General features: G+C 35.0%; 3 protein-coding genes across 3 annotated transcripts; 2 read left to right on the forward strand and 1 right to left on the reverse strand. All coding sequences in view use genetic code 12, as the record gives it.

Annotated features, from left to right (window-relative positions):
• Positions 1 to 1,940: 1,940 nt before the first annotated feature.
• Positions 1,941 to 3,606, reverse strand: DFJ63DRAFT_338607 (uncharacterized protein; the record flags this gene model as incomplete). The annotated part of the gene is made up of 3 exons (XM_064908684.1): positions 1,941 to 2,089; positions 2,390 to 3,568; positions 3,597 to 3,606. The coding sequence occupies 3 exons, from the start codon at positions 3,604 to 3,606 to the stop codon at positions 1,941 to 1,943; spliced, it is 1,338 nt and encodes a 445-aa protein (XP_064761802.1).
• A 9,165-nt stretch (positions 3,607 to 12,771) lies between these two features.
• DFJ63DRAFT_319278 (uncharacterized protein) lies at positions 12,772 to 16,032 on the forward strand. Its single transcript, XM_064907041.1, has one exon. It carries the CDS (start codon positions 13,017 to 13,019, stop codon positions 16,017 to 16,019), a length of 3,003 nt encoding a protein of 1,000 aa, XP_064761803.1. The 5' UTR covers positions 12,772 to 13,016; the 3' UTR covers positions 16,020 to 16,032.
• Positions 16,033 to 16,528: 496 nt separating this feature from the next.
• CEX1 (Cex1p) lies at positions 16,529 to 18,898 on the forward strand (the record flags this gene model as incomplete). Its single annotated transcript, XM_064905093.1, has 1 exon — positions 16,529 to 18,898. The coding sequence occupies one exon, from the start codon at positions 16,529 to 16,531 to the stop codon at positions 18,896 to 18,898; it is 2,370 nt and encodes a 789-aa protein (XP_064761804.1).
• Between the last annotated feature and the right edge of the window lie 913 nt (positions 18,899 to 19,811).

The following is a 19,811-nucleotide window of genomic DNA, read 5'->3' on the forward strand; positions in this document are numbered from 1 at the left end:
TTAACCAGAACCAAGTAATTAACTCACCCAGTTCTACTGTTAGCATTAACCATATGACAATAGAGTAGTACGATATGTGTTAAACATGGCTTAAGGTGCTAATTGAAATCATTAAGTAGATTCTAAGCAAATTTTTCACAATTTAGAATAATCAAGTCGTACGTCTTACACACCCCCGGCTCTCCATAAAATTGTTTCTAAATTTTCGTATCTTGTATTTTTTTATTAACACATCTAAACCCTCAAATAAGTTTTAGTTTTTCAGCCTACTTCCTTGAACTACACTTAGTAAATTATAGTTCAAGCTTTAGGCTTTATGGCTTTGGTACCATAAAATAATTGCGTTCTGTTTAAAACTAATTTTTCATTCTTTAAAAAAAAAATAAAAGATTTGAAAAATATTTTTGATTTGGAGAAACAAAACAAAAATGAGAATCAAAATATTTTGTTCTACATGTACTTGTTATAATTAATAACAATATAAACAAAATAACCATCCTTCATTGATTAATGATGCGTATGAGGTCACTTCAGTTACAGGATGATACGGTCCGGTCGCTTTAATATTTTTTTAAAATGCTTTATATGTTTTCATTTGTGCTTGTTGGTTACGAAGTACCTAGTTTGTGGATTTTGATATTCGACTTATGTTACATAACTGCTTTACGACATCCAATAGACTTGAAATAGCAATGTTGGCTAATGTTGCTGTTTTATATTGGTTCCAAATATTGAAAGTTCGTAATTGAACTTTGCCTTATATGACTTGTTCGTATTAAATAATAATGGTTACAACAATGATAATATTATCTTACAAGACCGATATGCTTTACATGTCTTTGCAGAATGTGTTAATCTAGTGTTAAATCAGGCCAAAAATTTACCAGAAGTTGATCCTATCCTTGAAAGATTCTAAAAACTGGTCATTGAAGCAGACAATAGACTGTTATGCATGTAATTAGCTTTCGAATTTCTGTTTGGTTAATATTTTAATTTCTTTTAATCGATTTAGTATGCAATTTGCAAATGAATTAAGAGCCAATTAAAGACAAAGTTTGTCTATTGGTTTCCAGTTGGTTCCATTAGTCACAGAAATATTTTAATAGCTATTCATACTTCAAGTGAATAATAATTTCAATATTAAACACCCACGCATTAAAATTCACAGTTTTAAATAATAATAAGTTCCTTTTTTAATTCGATTTAACACAATTCCAATTCTAAAATCAAAGTTGGTACATATTAATGGTCCTCGTTCATAAGGGCCATTTATTTATTTTAAAAATAACATCCAGTTGTTAAGTCAATTGCCTCTGTCTCCTTAAATGTTTTCGTAAGGTTATATGAACCATATTGCATATATTTTATTTTTTAATATTGGTTCACTTAATTTATTTTATTTCATTATTTTATATATCTGAAGTTACAGTTTACGGTATTATCCCTTTCGCAACAATGAATATGTGTTAGTTTGGCCAAATGATGGTTCCAGAATTTATTTCAATGAATCCAGAAGGAAATGGATACGAATAATACATTCCAATTTCGGTTCTAATGTGTATTCAGAATAGTTTAGAGCAATTCCGACTTCGTATTTCAAATGTCTAAGAATTTTGTTCTTGAATATCCTGGTTATAATTAATGAAAATTTAGGAGGATAGATTTCAGCTGTATCAAATGTGGGATTTCTATTAAAAGAAAGTATTGCCTTCCCAAGTTGTAATATTCGTTCAACGAAATGATTCTGATGTTTAAGTTTCTATAACAGTTGTCAAAGTGCTTTATTGAAGTATGATATTACGGAGCTGTCTAACGCTCTTTATTTGGTATACTGCATTGGCTTCAGCTTTGCCAGGACTAATAAATGTTCAGCAATTTTATAAAAAGTTAGTGCTTGTTCATTCTGAAATTGAAGTAGGTAGCTCAACTGTTATTTGGAATCAAAATTCAAATTCAACAACTACTATGACAGACTTATATGGCGATTCTGATTCTATTATAGGTTTTGCACTAAATTCCGATTCAACAATCGCGCCATCTATACTGGAATTAGAATTAGAAATTCCTGTGGAAACTGGCTTAACGACTTCTTTACAATTGGCAGCAAGTCACACGGATAACTTATTTGTTACGATCACAGGCAATCCCGAAGCTCTTATTGGTAAAGTTGATAATCACAAAAAGAGATTTGAAGCAGGTGGTGGTGCCATTTACTGTGCTTGGGGGTCTTATGTTAAGGGCGGACAAGAATATTGCTACCCTGCCGCTGATTGTCCAGTTGGTACAGCCACCACAATTAAATACGGTTTGGCATATTACAGTTGCAACACTTGTCAATTTGAAACCACTACTATTACTAGTGGTTATGTAAAAGTTACTGCCTGTGTACCACCAGCACCCACACCTCCTTCATGTGACACTGGAAATGTGATCAACACATATAATTTCGCGGCAAGCACTTGGACTACTACATGTTCTTCCACATGTTCCCATGGAGCAACTGTTGTATGCGATGAATATGATAATCCACAATTCACCACTTGTGCACCATCACCACCATCAACAACATCGTGCAGCACAGGACTGAATTGTTGGGATTGGGATTTTGAATTCCCTGGATGGACAACGTCATGTTCTTCCACATGTTCCCATGGAGCTACTGTTGTATGCGATGAATATGATAATCCACAATTCACCACTTGTGCACCATCACCACCATCAACAACATCGTGCAGCACAGGACTGAATTGTTGGGATTGGGATTTTGAATTCCCTGGATGGACAACGTCATGTTCTTCCACATGTTCCCATGGAGCTACTGTTGTATGCGATGAATATGATAATCCACAATTCACCACTTGTGCACCATCACCACCATCAACAACATCGTGCAGCACAGGACTGAATTGTTGGGATTGGGATTTTGAATTCCCTGGATGGACAACGTCATGTTCTTCCACATGTTCCCATGGAGCTACTGTTGTATGCGATGAATATGATAATCCACAATTCACCACTTGTGCACCATCACCACCATCAACAACATCGTGCAGCACAGGACTGAATTGTTGGGATTGGGATTTTGAATTCCCTGGATGGACAACGTCATGTTCTTCCACATGTTCCCATGGAGCAACTGTTGTATGCGATGAATATGATAATCCACAATTCACCACTTGTGCACCATCACCACCATCAACAACATCGTGCAGCACAGGACTGAATTGTTGGGATTGGGATTTTGAATTCCCTGGATGGACAACGTCATGTTCTTCCACATGTTCCCATGGAGCTACTGTTGTATGCGATGAATATGATAATCCACAATTCACCACTTGTGCACCATCACCACCATCAACAACATCGTGCAGCACAGGACTGAATTGTTGGGATTGGGATTTTGAATTCCCTGGATGGACAACGTCATGTTCTTCCACATGTTCCCATGGAGCTACTGTTGTATGCGATGAATATGATAATCCACAATTCACCACTTGTGCACCATCACCACCATCAACAACATCGTGCAGCACAGGACTGAATTGTTGGGATTGGGATTTTGAATTCCCTGGATGGACAACGTCATGTTCTTCCACATGTTCCCATGGAGCAACTGTTGTATGCGATGAATATGATAATCCACAATTCACCACTTGTGCACCATCACCACCATCCACCACAAGATGTAGTACTGGAAATATTAATAATTGCTGGGATCCTATCCACAATCAATGGACCACAACTTGTACGCCATCAACTTACATACAATCAAGTTCAACGCCATCAAGCTCTGTTCCATCTAGTTCTAGTCCTTCAAGTTCTAGTCCTTCAAGTTCTGTACCTTCCAGTTCAGTTCCATCTAGTTCAATACCTTCGAGTTCGATCCCATCTAGTTCGATTCCTTCGAGTTCTGTACCTTCCAGTTCAGTTCCATCTAGTTCAACGCCATCAAGCTCTGTTCCATCTAGTTCTAGTCCTTCAAGTTCTGTACCTTCCAGTTCAGTTCCATCTAGTTCAATACCTTCGAGTTCTACTCCTTCAAGTTCTGTACCTTCCAGTTCAGTTCCATCTAGTTCAATACCTTCGAGTTCTACTCCTTCGAGTTCGATCCCAATTAGTTCGGCCCCATCTAGTTTCAGTATAAGTCCTCGAGGTTTCCCATCCAGTTCTACTCCTTCGAGTTCGATCCCATCAAGTTCAGTTCCATCTAGTTCAACGCCATCAAGCTCTGTTCCATCTAGTTCTAGTCCTTCAAGTTCTGTACCTTCCAGTTCAGTTCCATCTAGTTCAATACCTTCCAGTTCAGTTCCATCTAGTTCAACGCCATCAAGCTCTGCTCCATCTAGTTCTAGTCCTTCAAGTTCTGTACCTTCCAGTTCAGTTCCATCTAGTTCAATACCTTCGAGTTCGATCCCATCTAGTTCGATTCCTTCGAGTTCTGTACCTTCCAGTTCAGTTCCATCTAGTTCAACGCCATCAAGCTCTGTTCCATCTAGTTCTAGTCCTTCAAGTTCTGTACCTTCCAGTTCAGTTCCATCTAGTTCAATACCTTCGAGTTCTACTCCTTCAAGTTCTGTACCTTCCAGTTCAGTTCCATCTAGTTCAATACCTTCGAGTTCTACTCCTTCGAGTTCGATCCCAATTAGTTCGGCCCCATCTAGTTTCAGTATAAGTCCTCCAGGTTTCCCATCCAGTTCTACTCCTTCGAGTTCAGTTCCATCTAGTTCAACGCCATCAAGCTCTGTTCCATCTAGTTCTAGTCCTTCAAGTTCTGTACCTTCCAGTTCAGTTCCATCTAGTTCAATACCTTCCAGTTCAGTTCCATCTAGTTCAACGCCATCAAGCTCTGCTCCATCTAGTTCTAGTCCTTCAAGTTCTGTACCTTCCAGTTCAGTTCCATCTAGTTCAATACCTTCGAGTTCGATCCCATCTAGTTCGATTCCTTCGAGTTCGATCCCAAGCAGCTCGGTCCCATCTAGTTCAACGCCATCAAGCTCTGTTCCATCTAGTTCTAGTCCTTCAAGCTCTGTTCCATCTAGTTCTAGTCCTTCAAGTTCCGTACCTTCCAGTTCAGTTCCATCTAGTTCAACGCCATCAAGCTCTGTTCCATCTAGTTCTAGTCCTTCAAGTTCTGTACCTTCCAGTTCAGTTCCATCTAGTTCAATACCTTCGAGTTCGATCCCATCTAGTTCGATTCCTTCGAGTTCTGTACCTTCCAGTTCAGTTCCATCTAGTTCAACGCCATCAAGCTCTGTTCCATCTAGTTCTAGTCCTTCAAGTTCTGTACCTTCCAGTTCAGTTCCATCTAGTTCAATACCTTCAAGTTCGATTCCTTCGAGTTCGATCCCAAGCAGCTCGGTCCCATCTAGTTCAACGCCATCAAGCTCTGTTCCATCTAGTTCTAGTCCTTCAAGTTCTGTACCTTCCAGTTCAGTTCCATCTAGTTCAATACCTTCGAGTTCTACTCCTTCAAGTTCTGTACCTTCCAGTTCAGTTCCATCTAGTTCAATACCTTCGAGTTCGATCCCAAGTAGTTCGGCCCCATCTAGTTTCAGTATAAGTCCTCGAGGTTTCCCATCCAGTTCAGTTCCATCTAGTTCAACGCCATCAAACTTTGTTCCATCTAGTTCTAGTCCTTCAAGCTCTGTACCTTCCAGTTCAGTTCCATCTAGTTCAATACCTTCGAGTTCGATTCCTTCGAGTTCGATCCCATCTAGTTCGATTCCTTCCAGTTCTGTACCTTCCAGTTCAGTTCCATCTAGTTCAACGCCATCAAGCTCTGTTCCATCTAGTTCTAGTCCTTCAAGTTCTGTACCTTCCAGTTCAGTTCCATCTAGTTCAATACCTTCGAGTTCGATTCCTTCGAGTTCGATCCCAAGCAGCTCGGTCCCATCTAGTTCAACGCCATCAAGCTCTGTTCCATCTAGTTCTAGTCCTTCAAGCTCTGTTCCATCTAGTTCTAGTCCTTCAACTTCTGTACCTTCAATACCTTCGAGTTCGATTCCTTCGAGTTCGATCCCATCTAGTTCGATTCCTTCCAGTTCTGTACCTTCCAGTTCAGTTCCATCTAGTTCAACGCCATCAAGCTCTGTTCCATCTAGTTCTAGTCCTTCAAGTTCTGTACCTTCCAGTTCAGTTCCATCTAGTTCAATACCTTCGAGTTCGATTCCTTCGAGTTCGATTCCATCTAGTTCGATTCCTTCCAGTTCTGTACCTTCCAGTTCAGTTCCATCTAGTTCAACGCCATCAAGCTCTGTTCCATCTAGTTCTAGTCCTTCAAGTTCTGTACCTTCCAGTTCAGTTCCATCTAGTTCAATACCTTCGAGTTCGATTCCTTCGAGTTCGATTCCATCTAGTTCGATTCCTTCGAGTTCGATCCCAAGCAGCTCGGTCCCATCTAGTTCAACGCCATCAAGCTCTGTTCCATCTAGTTCGATTCCTTCCAGTTCTGTACCTTCCAGTTCAGTTCCATCTAGTTCAACGCCATCAAGCTCTGTTCCATCTAGTTCTAGTCCTTCAAGCTCTGTACCTTCCAGTTCAGTTCCATCTAGTTCAATACCTTCGAGTTCTACTCCTTCGAGTTCGATCCCAAGTAGTTCGGCCCCATCTAGTTTCAGTATAAGTCCTCGAGGTTTCCCATCCAGTTCTACTCCTTCGAGTTCGATCCCATCAAGTTCAGTTCCATCTAGTTCAACGCCATCAAACTTTGTTCCATCTAGTTCAACGCCATCAAGCTCTGTTCCATCTAGTTCTAGTCCTTCAAGTTCTGTACCTTCCAGTTCAGTTCCATCTAGTTCAATACCTTCGAGTTCGATTCCTTCGAGTTCGATCCCATCTAGTTCGATTCCTTCCAGTTCTGTACCTTCCAGTTCAGTTCCATCTAGTTCAATACCTTCAAGTTCGATTCCTTCGAGTTCGATCCCAAGCAGCTCGGTCCCCTCTAGTTCAACGCCATCAAGCTCTGTTCCATCTAGTTCGATTCCTTCCAGTTCTGTACCTTCCAGTTCAGTTCCATCTAGTTCAACGCCATCAAGCTCTGTTCCATCTAGTTCTAGTCCTTCAAGCTCTGTACCTTCCAGTTCAGTTCCATCTAGTTCAATACCTTCGAGTTCTACTCCTTCGAGTTCGATCCCAAGTAGTTCGGCCCCATCTAGTTTCAGTATAAGTCCTCGAGGTTTCCCATCCAGTTCTACTCCTTCGAGTTTGATCCCATCAAGTTCAGTTCCATCTAGTTCAACGCCATCAAACTTTGTTCCATCTAGTTCAACGCCATCAAGCTCTGTTCCATCTAGTTCTAGTCCTTCCAGTTCTGTACCTTCCAGTTCAGTTCCATCTAGTTCAACGCCATCAAGCTCTGTTCCATCTAGTTCTAGTCCTTCAAGTTCTGTACCTTCCAGTTCAGTTCCATCTAGTTCAATACCTTCGAGTTCTACTCCTTCAAGTTCTGTACCTTCCAGTTCAGTTCCATCTAGTTCAATACCTTCGAGTTCGATCCCAAGTAGTTCGGCCCCATCTAGTTTCAGTATAAGTCCTCGAGGTTTCCCATCCAGTTCAGTTCCATCTAGTTCAACGCCATCAAGCTCTGTTCCATCTAGTTCTAGTCCTTCAAGTTCTGTACCTTCCAGTTCTGTACCTTCCAGTTCAGTTCCATCTAGTTCGATTCCTTCGAGTTCTGTACCTTCCAGTTCAGTTCCGTCTAGTTCAACGCCATCAAGCTCTGTTCCATCTAGTTCTAGTCCTTCAAGTTCTGTACCTTCCAGTTCAGTTCCATCTAGTTCAATACCTTCGAGTTCGATTCCTTCGAGTTCGATTCCAACTAGTTCGATTCCTTCGAGTTCGATCCCATCGAGTTCAGTTCCATCTAGTTCAACGCCATCAAGCTCTGTTCCATCTAGTTCTAGTCCTTCAAGTTCTGTACCTTCGAGTTCGATTCCTTCGAGTTCGATCCCATCTAGTTCTACTCCTTCGAGTTCGATCCCAAGTAGTTCGGTGTCATCTAGTTCGACAATAACGTATTCTATCAGTTCGACTGGTTTGGTTTCTACTAGTTCAGAGTCTAGTTCAATAACAAGTGTTAGTTTTTCATCGACTTATGTACTGGAAGCATCATCAACGACGACATATTCGACTTGTTATGTTGATGGAGGTGAGTTAATAAATTACGCTAAGAGAGATTTTACTTGTTTGACTACTCTTCCAATTTCATCTGGATCACTGCAAAGTAGTTATATTATCTCGTCACTGTTCTACTACGGAAATACTTCTAGAAGTTCGACTACTGGAAGTACTGGACTTACTTTTGCTTCAACAACCCTAACTTCACTCAGTTCTGGTATGATTTCTGGGGTCAGTATAAGTATTAATTTTCCTTCTTCGTCATCTACTACATCTACTATATCTACATCTACTACATCTACCATGTCCACATCTACTTCTACTACAACTACTTCTACTACAACTACTTCTACTGCTTCTACTGCGTCAGCTACAGGTACAAGTTCTGGTCCAACGACTTCTGCCAGTATTACTACTACCACCTCTTCAAGTGCCGCTACATTGCCATCCAGTGCAACTGGTCTACTTACCCCTTCTACTGCAGGCTCAAACGCTATTTCAACTTCAGTTGCAGCAGCATCGTTCATTTTTAGCCCCCCTACACAATCAACTACTGTTGTTGGAAGTACTTCAAGTACTACACCAGTTATCACTACTAGCTCTGTGTCTACAGTTCCACCGACGTCAGTTTCTTTAGCGGCTGCTTATTCTGTATTTAATGTTCCATCAGTAAGTGTATCGACACATGCAACTGTTCCTACTACAGCTTCTGTTTCTTTAGCGGCTGCATTCTCAGTTTTCAATAGTCCAGCCGTAACTGTGCCAGGATATACTCCAGTTCAAACAACTCCATCAGTTTCTTTAACGACTGCATACGGAAAGTCGGTGTCTTTAGCTGCTGCTGAAACTTCTTACTCTTTGTTACATGCGTCGCCACCAAGTTTGACTATTCCTTTCGAAGGAGCTCCTTCTTTGAAGGTTTCCAAATTCATTTTGTTCGTGATGATATTAATGGGAATATTAATTTAATTTCGATATTTCCAGGATGTGTGTTTTGCTTGACTTGTAATTATTATATTTCTTTTCTTTTGTTTTCTTTTCGGTTATCATAATTTTTTCTGTTGATTATTTGATATAATCATTAATTTGTTTAAATCATTAATTTGATTACTATGCTTTTTACTACGTGATATCTTTTCATTTCATTTCATTTCTATTTCTTCTATTTTTCGATCAATATTTTTAAATAGTGCTAGTTCATTAAAATATAAAATATATTATTTTTATTAAATTATGATTGGTTATTTTTTAATTCTTGTTTAACGAAAGGGGAAAATATTTTGTATGTATATGTGATAGCAAGCGTTCGATAGATATTTTTTAAATCTTCCCCCTCCACGATAGCTTTAATGAATCTTTAGTTAACCTAAACACATTTTTTATTTTTCTAGTGAAAACTAGTTAAAAATAATTTAAAAAAGTCATGTGATCTGATGATCCACAAATTAAGTTATATTTAAAAAAATTATTTATGTTTAACTAAAAAGTTAAAGAATATAGATATAAATTATTTATATACATATTATGTATGACCTAAGACGGTAACCATATATTTATGAATAGATTAAACGACTATTTGAATTATTAACAATGAAAAATTATTAATATTTCAATAAAATCACTAATTTCTTTTTATAGAAATTAGTTAGATAATTAGTTAATGCTTCTTAATTGGGAAAAAACAAATGATTGGTGGGAAAAAATAAAAAGTAACAGAGAAAGCATTAAGGAAATTATAATGGATACAATTTGTTAGAAAATCAGAAACAATGGCAGATTAACAGTTTTCCATACGTTCGTTAATTTAATGACTAGTGAGATTTGATTTGTTCTTTTCTCATTGTGATTAAATGGTGACGCACTTAAAAAATACGAGTAACAACAAAACAATAACCAAAAGATCGTATTATGATAAGTTGGGCGTGTCCATACCTTGACAGCTCTCTTAATTAAGATTATCAAAGTCTATTTTAGCCAAGTCTCCACCATGAAAGCTTTTCTTTAGTTTTTGCCTATAATACATATATGGACATATATGTATTTAATCTTTGGTCGCTAAAACTGGCATTTTTTTTTTCCTTTCGCATTTCTAATCCGGGAAACCGATTGTACGACAGAAACCCCCTTAAAAGTTTTGTATAAAAGCGTAAAGATTTTATGTTTACGTCCATCTAACTGTATAAACATTTGCTGATTGATCAATCGGTGCTCATATATTTATATATTTATATATATATATATATATATATATCTTCTCCAGTCGTAACAATTCAGATTTGAAAGTTGTTCTTCTGAATAAAATTGGTTACTTATTACTATGGATAAAATACACAACTACGGAAAAAGATCTTATCTCAACAAAAGAACCTATAGAAACTTAATACTGGCTCAAGAGGATAATTGTAGTGATTTTCGGAAACAAGTTAATTATTAGTGAAAGAATATATAGCGTGTATATTAATAGTAATAAATATTTATGAACGTAAAGTAATTGCCATTATTATAATAGTAATTATTTCTGTTTTGTCGAAAATGTTTTGTCGCAAATAATTGATTTCTTGCACGACTCTCAAAACTGTATGGGTAAATAAAATCACCCCAAGCAACCAACTATCAGGTGACTTCATTTTCAAAAGTTGGATCATTCTTTTTTATTAAGTTATGATATGTTATGAAAGTTGCTGTCAATCTAAATAGTATAGACCTGCAGGTTTAGTAAGTACATGGTATATAGTCATAGACATAATAGTTAATTAAAGAATTATGTAAACATGACTGATTATTTGTGTGTTTAACGTAATTTGATATAATAGATGATTGATTTAAGTTACGTAAATAGAAGAAGAATAAAATTTGTTATAGATATAGACTATACAGTAATCCGCCACCGGCAAACCAAATTAACAAACAGATTCTTTTCTTATTCTTTCCTTCCTTGTCATCCACAAAGTCTGAGTTTGTCAGTGAGTGAACGAAATGGGTGAGAGCCCGTCAAAAAAACATAAAAAAAAAAAAAGAGAATTCGGAGTGAAATGGATCGGAGTACAAGGGAAATGGAAGAGATAGACTTGATTGATGGTATAACATAAAATATCATTTCCTTATATCAATCTATATATACTATACCAAACAATATATATCTAACATCAATTAATTAATCCCGGCTCTAGCCATTATCTATCTATTAATAATCATATCCCTCTATATATAATTACGATTTATTGCTACATTCTATGACGTATATGCAGTCACATAATGGTAAACAAAGTTGAAACTTCATATATAGTTAAAATGGAGTTAACCACCACCATTCAAGTTATGTTATGGGATGACTTACTCCTGTTACACCAATAATAATGATGATGATGATGTTGTTATTATTATTATTATTAATATTATTATGTTTGATTAGATTGTAAATCATTCCTAATTAGTTTCCCGTTCAAGTAAGGCTAAGAAAAATAAAAGGGGAATGAGCTCAGAGTGTAAATTTAAAAATAATGTGATGATGATAAATAAATCGTAACTGTATTAAGTCATATGAATCATAATTGATACATGGTAATCCATTTTTAATGATGAGATAGTTTTAGTTTCTATATATATAGATCAAATTGTCAATCTATGAATTTCTTTTGAATAAAAGGCGTTATAGTTTCTTTTTAAGTGTAGTTTCTTTTTGAATACAACAATATTCAAAATCAACTTTAATTATATCATTTTCAAAACCTTATCAAAACTTATTCATATTCAAAGGGTTCAATAAAAATACTTCATTAATATCTACTACTACTCCAACATCATACTAAAAGTTCTAGGTTCAAAGGCTATTTTAATTGTTGTGTTACTTTTTTTTATGAATGACATAATCTCCTGAGATTTTCTTAACTATTATTTATACACCAAAACAAGTTTCTGAACATCTGGACACGACCTCCTTCCCATAATCCCTGTCTGTCACATCTTTTAGTTTTGTCAACAGAGTAAAGAATAATAACAAAGTGTCAACCATATCCATTATAAGGATAAAATCAGTTATATCATTCAATCCATCCATCATCAACATTGATTCATCCTGTTAACCAATCCATCAATCAAACGAGTAATTCAATCCTTGCTCAGTCAATCTGAATCTCAATCCTCACTACCAAAACACCGCTCTCCCCTCCTCCTCCCTCCATCAGCCTTAAAATCAAATAATCAATCACTTTAAACAAAGTTTAATATTTTTTTTAAGCATCATCATTATTATCTAGTTGTTGTTTAAAAGAAATTAAACTAACCAATCGTGTTTTGAAAAAAAAAATAGGTTCTACATACTTTGTTTGATAGCTATTTATATTGTGTGAGTTTGAGAGTATCTGTGTTTGTGTGGTTTGTGTCTATTGTACAAAAAGAAATTTTATTATAATTAATACCTTGATTGATTATCTATCATCGTCAGTTCGATCAATCCATTCATCAATCAATCAATCAATCAATCAATCAATCAATTGGTTCGTTCTCATCATTTTCCCCGAATAACTCCATCTGATTTCTAATCTTATTGAATATATTCATTTATCCATTAATCATATCAAATGATAGGAAAGTCGGCTATATCTTCAACCTCACGATTAAATCCACCGCAAACATCTACTTCGCCATCATCAACTTCAGGTCCAACTTCATCAAGTTCTATCCCAAGTATTGGTAACAGTAATAACAATAATTCTAATAATAATAATAACATATCATCATCTTCATCTTCAGAAGATCCTCTTTCAACTTCAAGAAATAATCTATCTCAATCAAGTTTCTTATTCAATCCTGGTAGACAAGATTCCATAAGTGCTTTATTAAATAATTATCCTTCAAACGCCAATCGTTCAAGTTATACCACCAATAAAGAAAATTTAACCATGGTAAATAATCAGAATCAATCAAATACTAATAATAGTAATAGTAATAACTCTTATTCGAGTTATTTCAGAGATTCATTGCCTCCATCATCGTTTAATCAGCAGCAACAACAACAACAACAACAACAACTTCATCAATTTCAACAACAACAGCAATATCAACAACTCCAACAACAAGCTCAACAGCAAGCTCAACAACAACAGCAACAACAACTGATTCCTGTTATAAGACCAAGAGGTGATAGTATTTTCTTACCACCACCCATCAATTCTCAACTAAGACTGACTAATACTAGCGATAATTACGATAATAATAATAATAGTAACAATAATTCCGGATCTTCAGCAAATAATGCTAGTAATTCATTTTCTTCAAGATCAAACAGTATATTTTCATCATTAATCCAATTACCTAATTCAGCAGGAAACTCCATAAGTGAACAATCCAATAATGGAAAATTAAATTCATCAAATAACAATAATAATAATAATAATAACTCCAATAATACCGCTGGCGGTCCAAGACCAAGACAATTATCTATATTTCCATCTTTATCCCAACAAGGTATGCAAGAACCATTCTCGATTGAAGATTTGGAAAATTTGATCAATAAAGAAAGTTTAGGTAATTTAATGTCATGGCAACAACAACAACAACCCGATTCAAAATCAAGTATATCAGGTGGAACTCCAAGTGGTACTAGATCAAAGTTTGGTTCTATAGATTTATCCATGTGGAATGATAATAACAATAATAATAATTTCTCAAATCAAAATAGTATAGTTGGTGTACCAAATAATGGATCTATTAGTGGATTTAATGGTAGTTTGGGTGATTTTATAGCGGGAATGATATCAAATGGTAGTATTGATTTAAGTGGAATAAATGGTCAAAGAAGAGATTCTATATTGAAATTTGTTAATGATCTGCAAACTTTTAGAAATCAAAGAATTCCAAGTACAGAATTAGATAAAAAGAATAATTCAAATAATACCACTAATACTCTTCCAACCGTCAATCCTTTAGGTACTAATACCAAGTTAAGAGAAGATATCTTTTCCAAAGATCAATCATCATCTACAAATCATAATAATAATAATCAATCTGCATCTGATCCATTAGCACCTGCTCCAAATCAAACTGATCTGAAATTGAATGATAATTCTAAAAAGTCGAAAAATACTAAGAAGAAGAATTCTCCTTCGAGTTCAGCAGGTAATTCAACTAATAATAGTAACAAATTATCAGTCCCTGATAAAGATCATTTATCTCCAACTTCATCCATGTCTTCAAGAGCTTCTGGTAAATATAATGATGAACCTCAATCTCCAAAGACAAGTCCTTCAAGCTATAATTCTAGACTTCAACAACAACAACAATACGGAAATTATCAACAACGTCCACCACCTGGAACTCAATCTCATCCTTCAATGTATAATTCTCAACAACAACCTCAACCGTTACCTCAACCAATGGCACCGCAAAGAATGTTTGATAATTATCAAATTCCAACTCAAAATCAAAATCAATACTATAATCCAAATTATGCATCTCCAAATCAATTCCAATCTTTACCTCCTAACGCAACTATTAGAAATCAACCACCTCCAGCTCCAACTCAACCTCTGGCTAATTATTTTTCATCTCCTCAACAAATTGCATACCATCAACAATTTTTATCACCAACTAGTTTCCAACAACAGCAACCATCACAACCTCAACAACAGCAACAACAAAAGCCATCCAAACCAGCTAAACAAACGAAAGCAAAACAAGCTAGAAAACCATCTCAAACAAGAAAATCACGTCAAAAGAATGAAGCTAATATTGACCAATCAATTGTTCCTACTCCAAGTAAAACTAATGAAACTTTGGTAACAGCTCAACAATATGTTAAATCGGAAGATGGTCGTCCATTAGTTGGTGCAACAAAAATTGATCAATTGATGCTTGTTATACAAGCCCGTGATAAAGGTATAACTAATCAAATTCAACAAGCTCCCGATGGTAGTATTTTAGGTTCTCCTAATTTTTCAACTGATAAATCTGGTAAAGATACTAGTGTTTTACCACGTCCTGTTAATCTTGTTGGAGGTGTTGATAAACCTACCAAGAGATCAATTAGTGATTTTGAAGATGATGATGATGATGAAAATGGTGATGATGATGATGAACTTGATGAAAATGGTAATCCTAAACATGGTGGTAAGAGAAGAAAACATAAGACTCAACAATGTCCTCATTGTTTCAAGACATTTACTCAATCAACTCATTTAGATGTTCACATTAGATCTCATATTGGATATAAACCATTTGAATGTAGTTATTGTCATAAAAAGTTTACTCAAGGAGGTAATTTAAGAACTCATTTAAGATTACATACTGGAGAAAAGCCATTCCCTTGTGATATTTGTGATAGATCATTTAATCGTAAAGGTAATTTGGCTGCTCATAAGTTAACTCATGAAAAATTAAAACCATTTGAATGTAAATTGGATAATTGTGATAAATCATTTACTCAATTAGGTAATTTGAAATCTCATCAAAATAGATTCCATTTAAATACTTTGAATATGTTAACTCAAAAATTAGCTCAATTAAGTGGACCAGCTGTGAATCTGTTACCAAATGAAGAACGTGAATTATTATTATACTTTAAAGATTTATATAAAAATTCAAATAAGGGTATTAGAGGTAGAGGGAAGCAAAAGCAATCTTCTAATGATTCAGGTTCATCTCCGGATGATTCCAATGCACCTACTTCAAACTCAAATTCAGCTTATATCGGGAGTTCAACCAGTCCATCTAATATGAATCAATTTAGATTACAACCTCAATCACCTCAACAACTGCAACTGCAACAACATCTTCAACAAACTTTACCCCGTCAGATCATGCAACCTTCCAATGCCAATCATTCTCAAGCTCAATTTCCTAATCAGCAATCAATGGATTTCATGAGTAATCAATTAGCAGGATCCATTAATGGTTATAGAAATTAAATGCCGACATATTCCATTATCATTATCATTATCATTATCAAAACAAAATTTTCTTTTCAATTCAGGTTCATAAACAAACGCCATCATGTTTCTATACTACTTAAGTTGCCATTCCACAGGCCTGTACTGTTACAAATTACTTCTAAATCATTTCTCTTCTTGTCTCTTATTATTACTTCTACATCTATACATATATATTTCTAGTTTGGTTTCTTATGTTATATTTACTTATCCTTTCTTATATGTTGTTTCTTTTTTTCATCGTCTTTTTTATGTATTCCCCTTTGCAGTTGATTGGAATCAATCTTCTAGCTCTGTATTGTATTCATTTTATGGTAAATATTTCATTTCTATTCTTTTAGGTCTCATTAAATTCAAAATTCTTATTTCAATATAAAAATTTTAAACATAAAAACTTTGTTCGCGTGTAAATCAAAATAAACAGAAGATAAAAATAAAAATAAATCGAAATCCCAATCAGTATCTATTCAAAGGACAAGTTGTCTACAATGAACTTCTTAACAAAGACATTAAACTCGTTGACAGGGAACTCAATCCCTTACACATTGAAGGATAAGATAGTTGATCCAGTTGGTGGTAACGGAGTGGTTGATCAGAATTCAATTTGGACTATTTATAATGGATCCAATCCAAAGACTGATAACTCCCCAGTATCAATATTTGAATTCAATTTAACTGATGCTAGAAACCTTCAGCTGGGTTACGATCTGTTAGCTCGTAATGCTTTTAAGAAGTTGAAGTTGATCAGATTTCCGGGTGTGATTTCAACTGTCGAATTCATTGAAAATGATAATTATTTGTATATTATTACTGAACCAATTGTACCATTATTAACTTATTTAACCCAAATTAATCAAGATATCACTCAGGATGTTAGACTATACGGTTTGTATAATATTGCTCAAAGCTTGAAGTTTATAAATCAATCATGTACAAGTTTGCATGGGAATGTGAATTTGTTAAATTCAGTCTATGTAAATCAACAAGGGGATTGGAAATTATTTGGGTTTGAAGTTTTGACTAATCTACAATCAGATCCTGATCAACCCATATATAGATTATCAAGTCGTTTGCCAGGATTTAATTACTTCTTGCCATCTGATGTGGCTGATAGTGGGGTAGAAGCAATCAGAAGTTTTCCTACCAAATTTGATTCTTATAAGTTTGGTATCTTTTTATATCATATTTTATCAACCAAGGATTTTAATTCTTTTGATCCAACATATAACGAAGGTATTAATGAATCATCTGTTATTGGCAAGTTCAGAAACTCTTTCAAGAAGTTAATCAATCCAAAATTAGGGTTAAGAATTACAGTTGAAAAGTTCTTAGAATTAGAAGAATCGAATTTTGAACAAAATAAGTTAATAACATTCAATAAACAATTAGAGGAATTAAAATTTCAAGATGATCAACAAAAGTTTGAATTCTTTAAATATGAATTAGGTACTTTGTTCAGTGATCAAAGTGAAGATTATTTCTTCCCACCAGGTATATTGGATTATAAATTATTACCAGAATTAATCAATCAATATAATACCATTTCCAGAAACAAATCTACCACTCCAAATGAACCTAGCATTATACAACAAAGACAAGAATCTCAATCTATTCTATTAAATTTTATACTAAAATTTGGAGTCAAATTACCTCAAGATCAATTTAACAAATTGATTAAACCAATTATCTTTGAGTCATTTGGTCTTGCTGATAGATCTATTAGATTGGCTTTGTTGAATCATTTACCAAACTTTGAACAGTTTCTAACTGAAAGTGAAGTACAACTGAGGATATTCGTTAATCTTATTAATGGCTTCCAAGATACAAACTTTATGATAAGGGAAACAACTTTAAAATCAATTACGATTATTATTGATAAAGTGTCCGTCAAGCAAGTAAATCAAGAGTTGTTGAAAGTTTTAGCTAAGTCCCAAATGGATCCAAAGCCTTCAATTAGAGTCAATACTTTAATTTTGATTATCAAAATATCAACCAAAATTTATAAAACTTCGAAAAATAGTGTTATAATAACTGCATTATCAAAATCATTAAGAGATTCTTTCACACCTTGCAAAATGACTGCTTTATCTGGGTTCGAAAGTTTGATTGGTGAGTTTTCCTTGGATGAAATTTGTTCAAAGATTTTGGGTCAGTTAGCTATATCATTAATGGATAAGAAATCTACAAAAGTACGTAATGAAGCTAGAAGAATATTCAAGTTATACTTAGATTCTGTTGAAACTCATTCAAATTCTTTACCTGATATTGAAGAAAATGAAAATGATGAAGAAGCTGAATTCTTTAGAAAATTTGCGTCCACGGTTCCTCCTTCCACTAATGTGGCTTCTACTGTTGATAAACCAAATGGGGTAACCAATAGCGTGGATGGTTCTAATGATACAGTTTCATTTTCGTCATTTGGATGGGGAGTTGTGAATAGGTTGGTAGCCAATACAGAGGTTGGGGGTCAGTTAAATAATGACTTCAACTTATCTACTCCGGATTTGACAAGAGTAGTTACTCCCACGGAGCATATAACAAAGCCGTCTGTTCAAATGGACTCGTGGATTGATGGAGGAGATGACGAATTTGAGGATGATGGTTGGGGTGCGGTTGACGAAGTGGAAGATGATCCTGTTCCAGTTGTGAAAAATACTCTCAAAACCTTAAGTTTGTCTGAATCCGTAACAAATAGAAAACCGGCAATAAAAAGTAACACCATAAGAACGGCGACTACAACTTCAACAAGAAAGACTTCAAGTTTAAAATTAGGCTCTCAATCTAAGAAACCCGCCGCACCTATAAAACTTAACCTTCAAGTTGAAGAAGATGAAAATGGGTGGGGCGATGATTGGTAGTTAAATTTAGATAACACTTGAAATATATTGCTTTAACTATTTAATGTAAAATTTTGCAGTTCGTTGCCCGTAGAAAATAATGATATAATTCAAGTATATTTTTTAAATTTCATTAAAATTAATGATCGGCCATTAGTTTCTCCACAAAAACAAAAATATAATTGCGCAAAATGAAACTTGTTCCTTACGGCTAGATGTAAATAGATAGATGGAACTAAGGAACGACTAAAAATTATTCTTCAATTCTTGTGATATGCCAAATTTGAAATACAAAATCTTCGATTGTCCACATTAACTTGATAACTGTCGGTGAAACAGTCACTTGCCTTAAAAAAAGGCGACAATCCAATGTCTCCATTCTTGACTGGATTTATTTACACACACATGTACGGCATCAAACCAATATCGCCACTAACTGCAATAGAATAAGGTTTTAAAGAATAGAACAAAATGGAACGCAACAAACCCTAAAAAGTCAAAAAAAATTGATGTGGGAAATTGCGATCTATTTTTAGCATCACGAGTTAAGGGTTTTGAGTTGCAAAAAGAGGTAATATTGTGCGAGTTAGAGTGAGTTCTTTCACTTTGATATCAACTTAATGCTTCATCTAAGCTGTCAAAAAGGTTAACATTCTTATGAACATCCTTAAAACCTAATGATCTGAATTACTTCAGGTGTCCCGGAACAAATTCTAATGAGTTTGTTTAAAGATAACTTAAGTTACATTACCTTAAGAGCCTGTGACTCTTTCATAAAGCTAATTTGTTACACAAATTTTTAAAATACCTAATCGGTCACACTATCAAGAGAGTGTATATTTGCCTTTCACTCGATTGGATTTGTCACATTAGTGTTGATTGTCATATCTTAAAGTTTAAAAGTGTGGAATGGCTACATCTTCCCCATTTTTAT

Source organism: Scheffersomyces coipomensis, assembly GCF_036884675.1.
Source record: "Scheffersomyces coipomensis strain NRRL Y-17651 chromosome Unknown DFJ63scaffold_4, whole genome shotgun sequence".
Classification (NCBI taxonomy): domain Eukaryota; kingdom Fungi; phylum Ascomycota; class Pichiomycetes; order Serinales; family Debaryomycetaceae; genus Scheffersomyces; species Scheffersomyces coipomensis.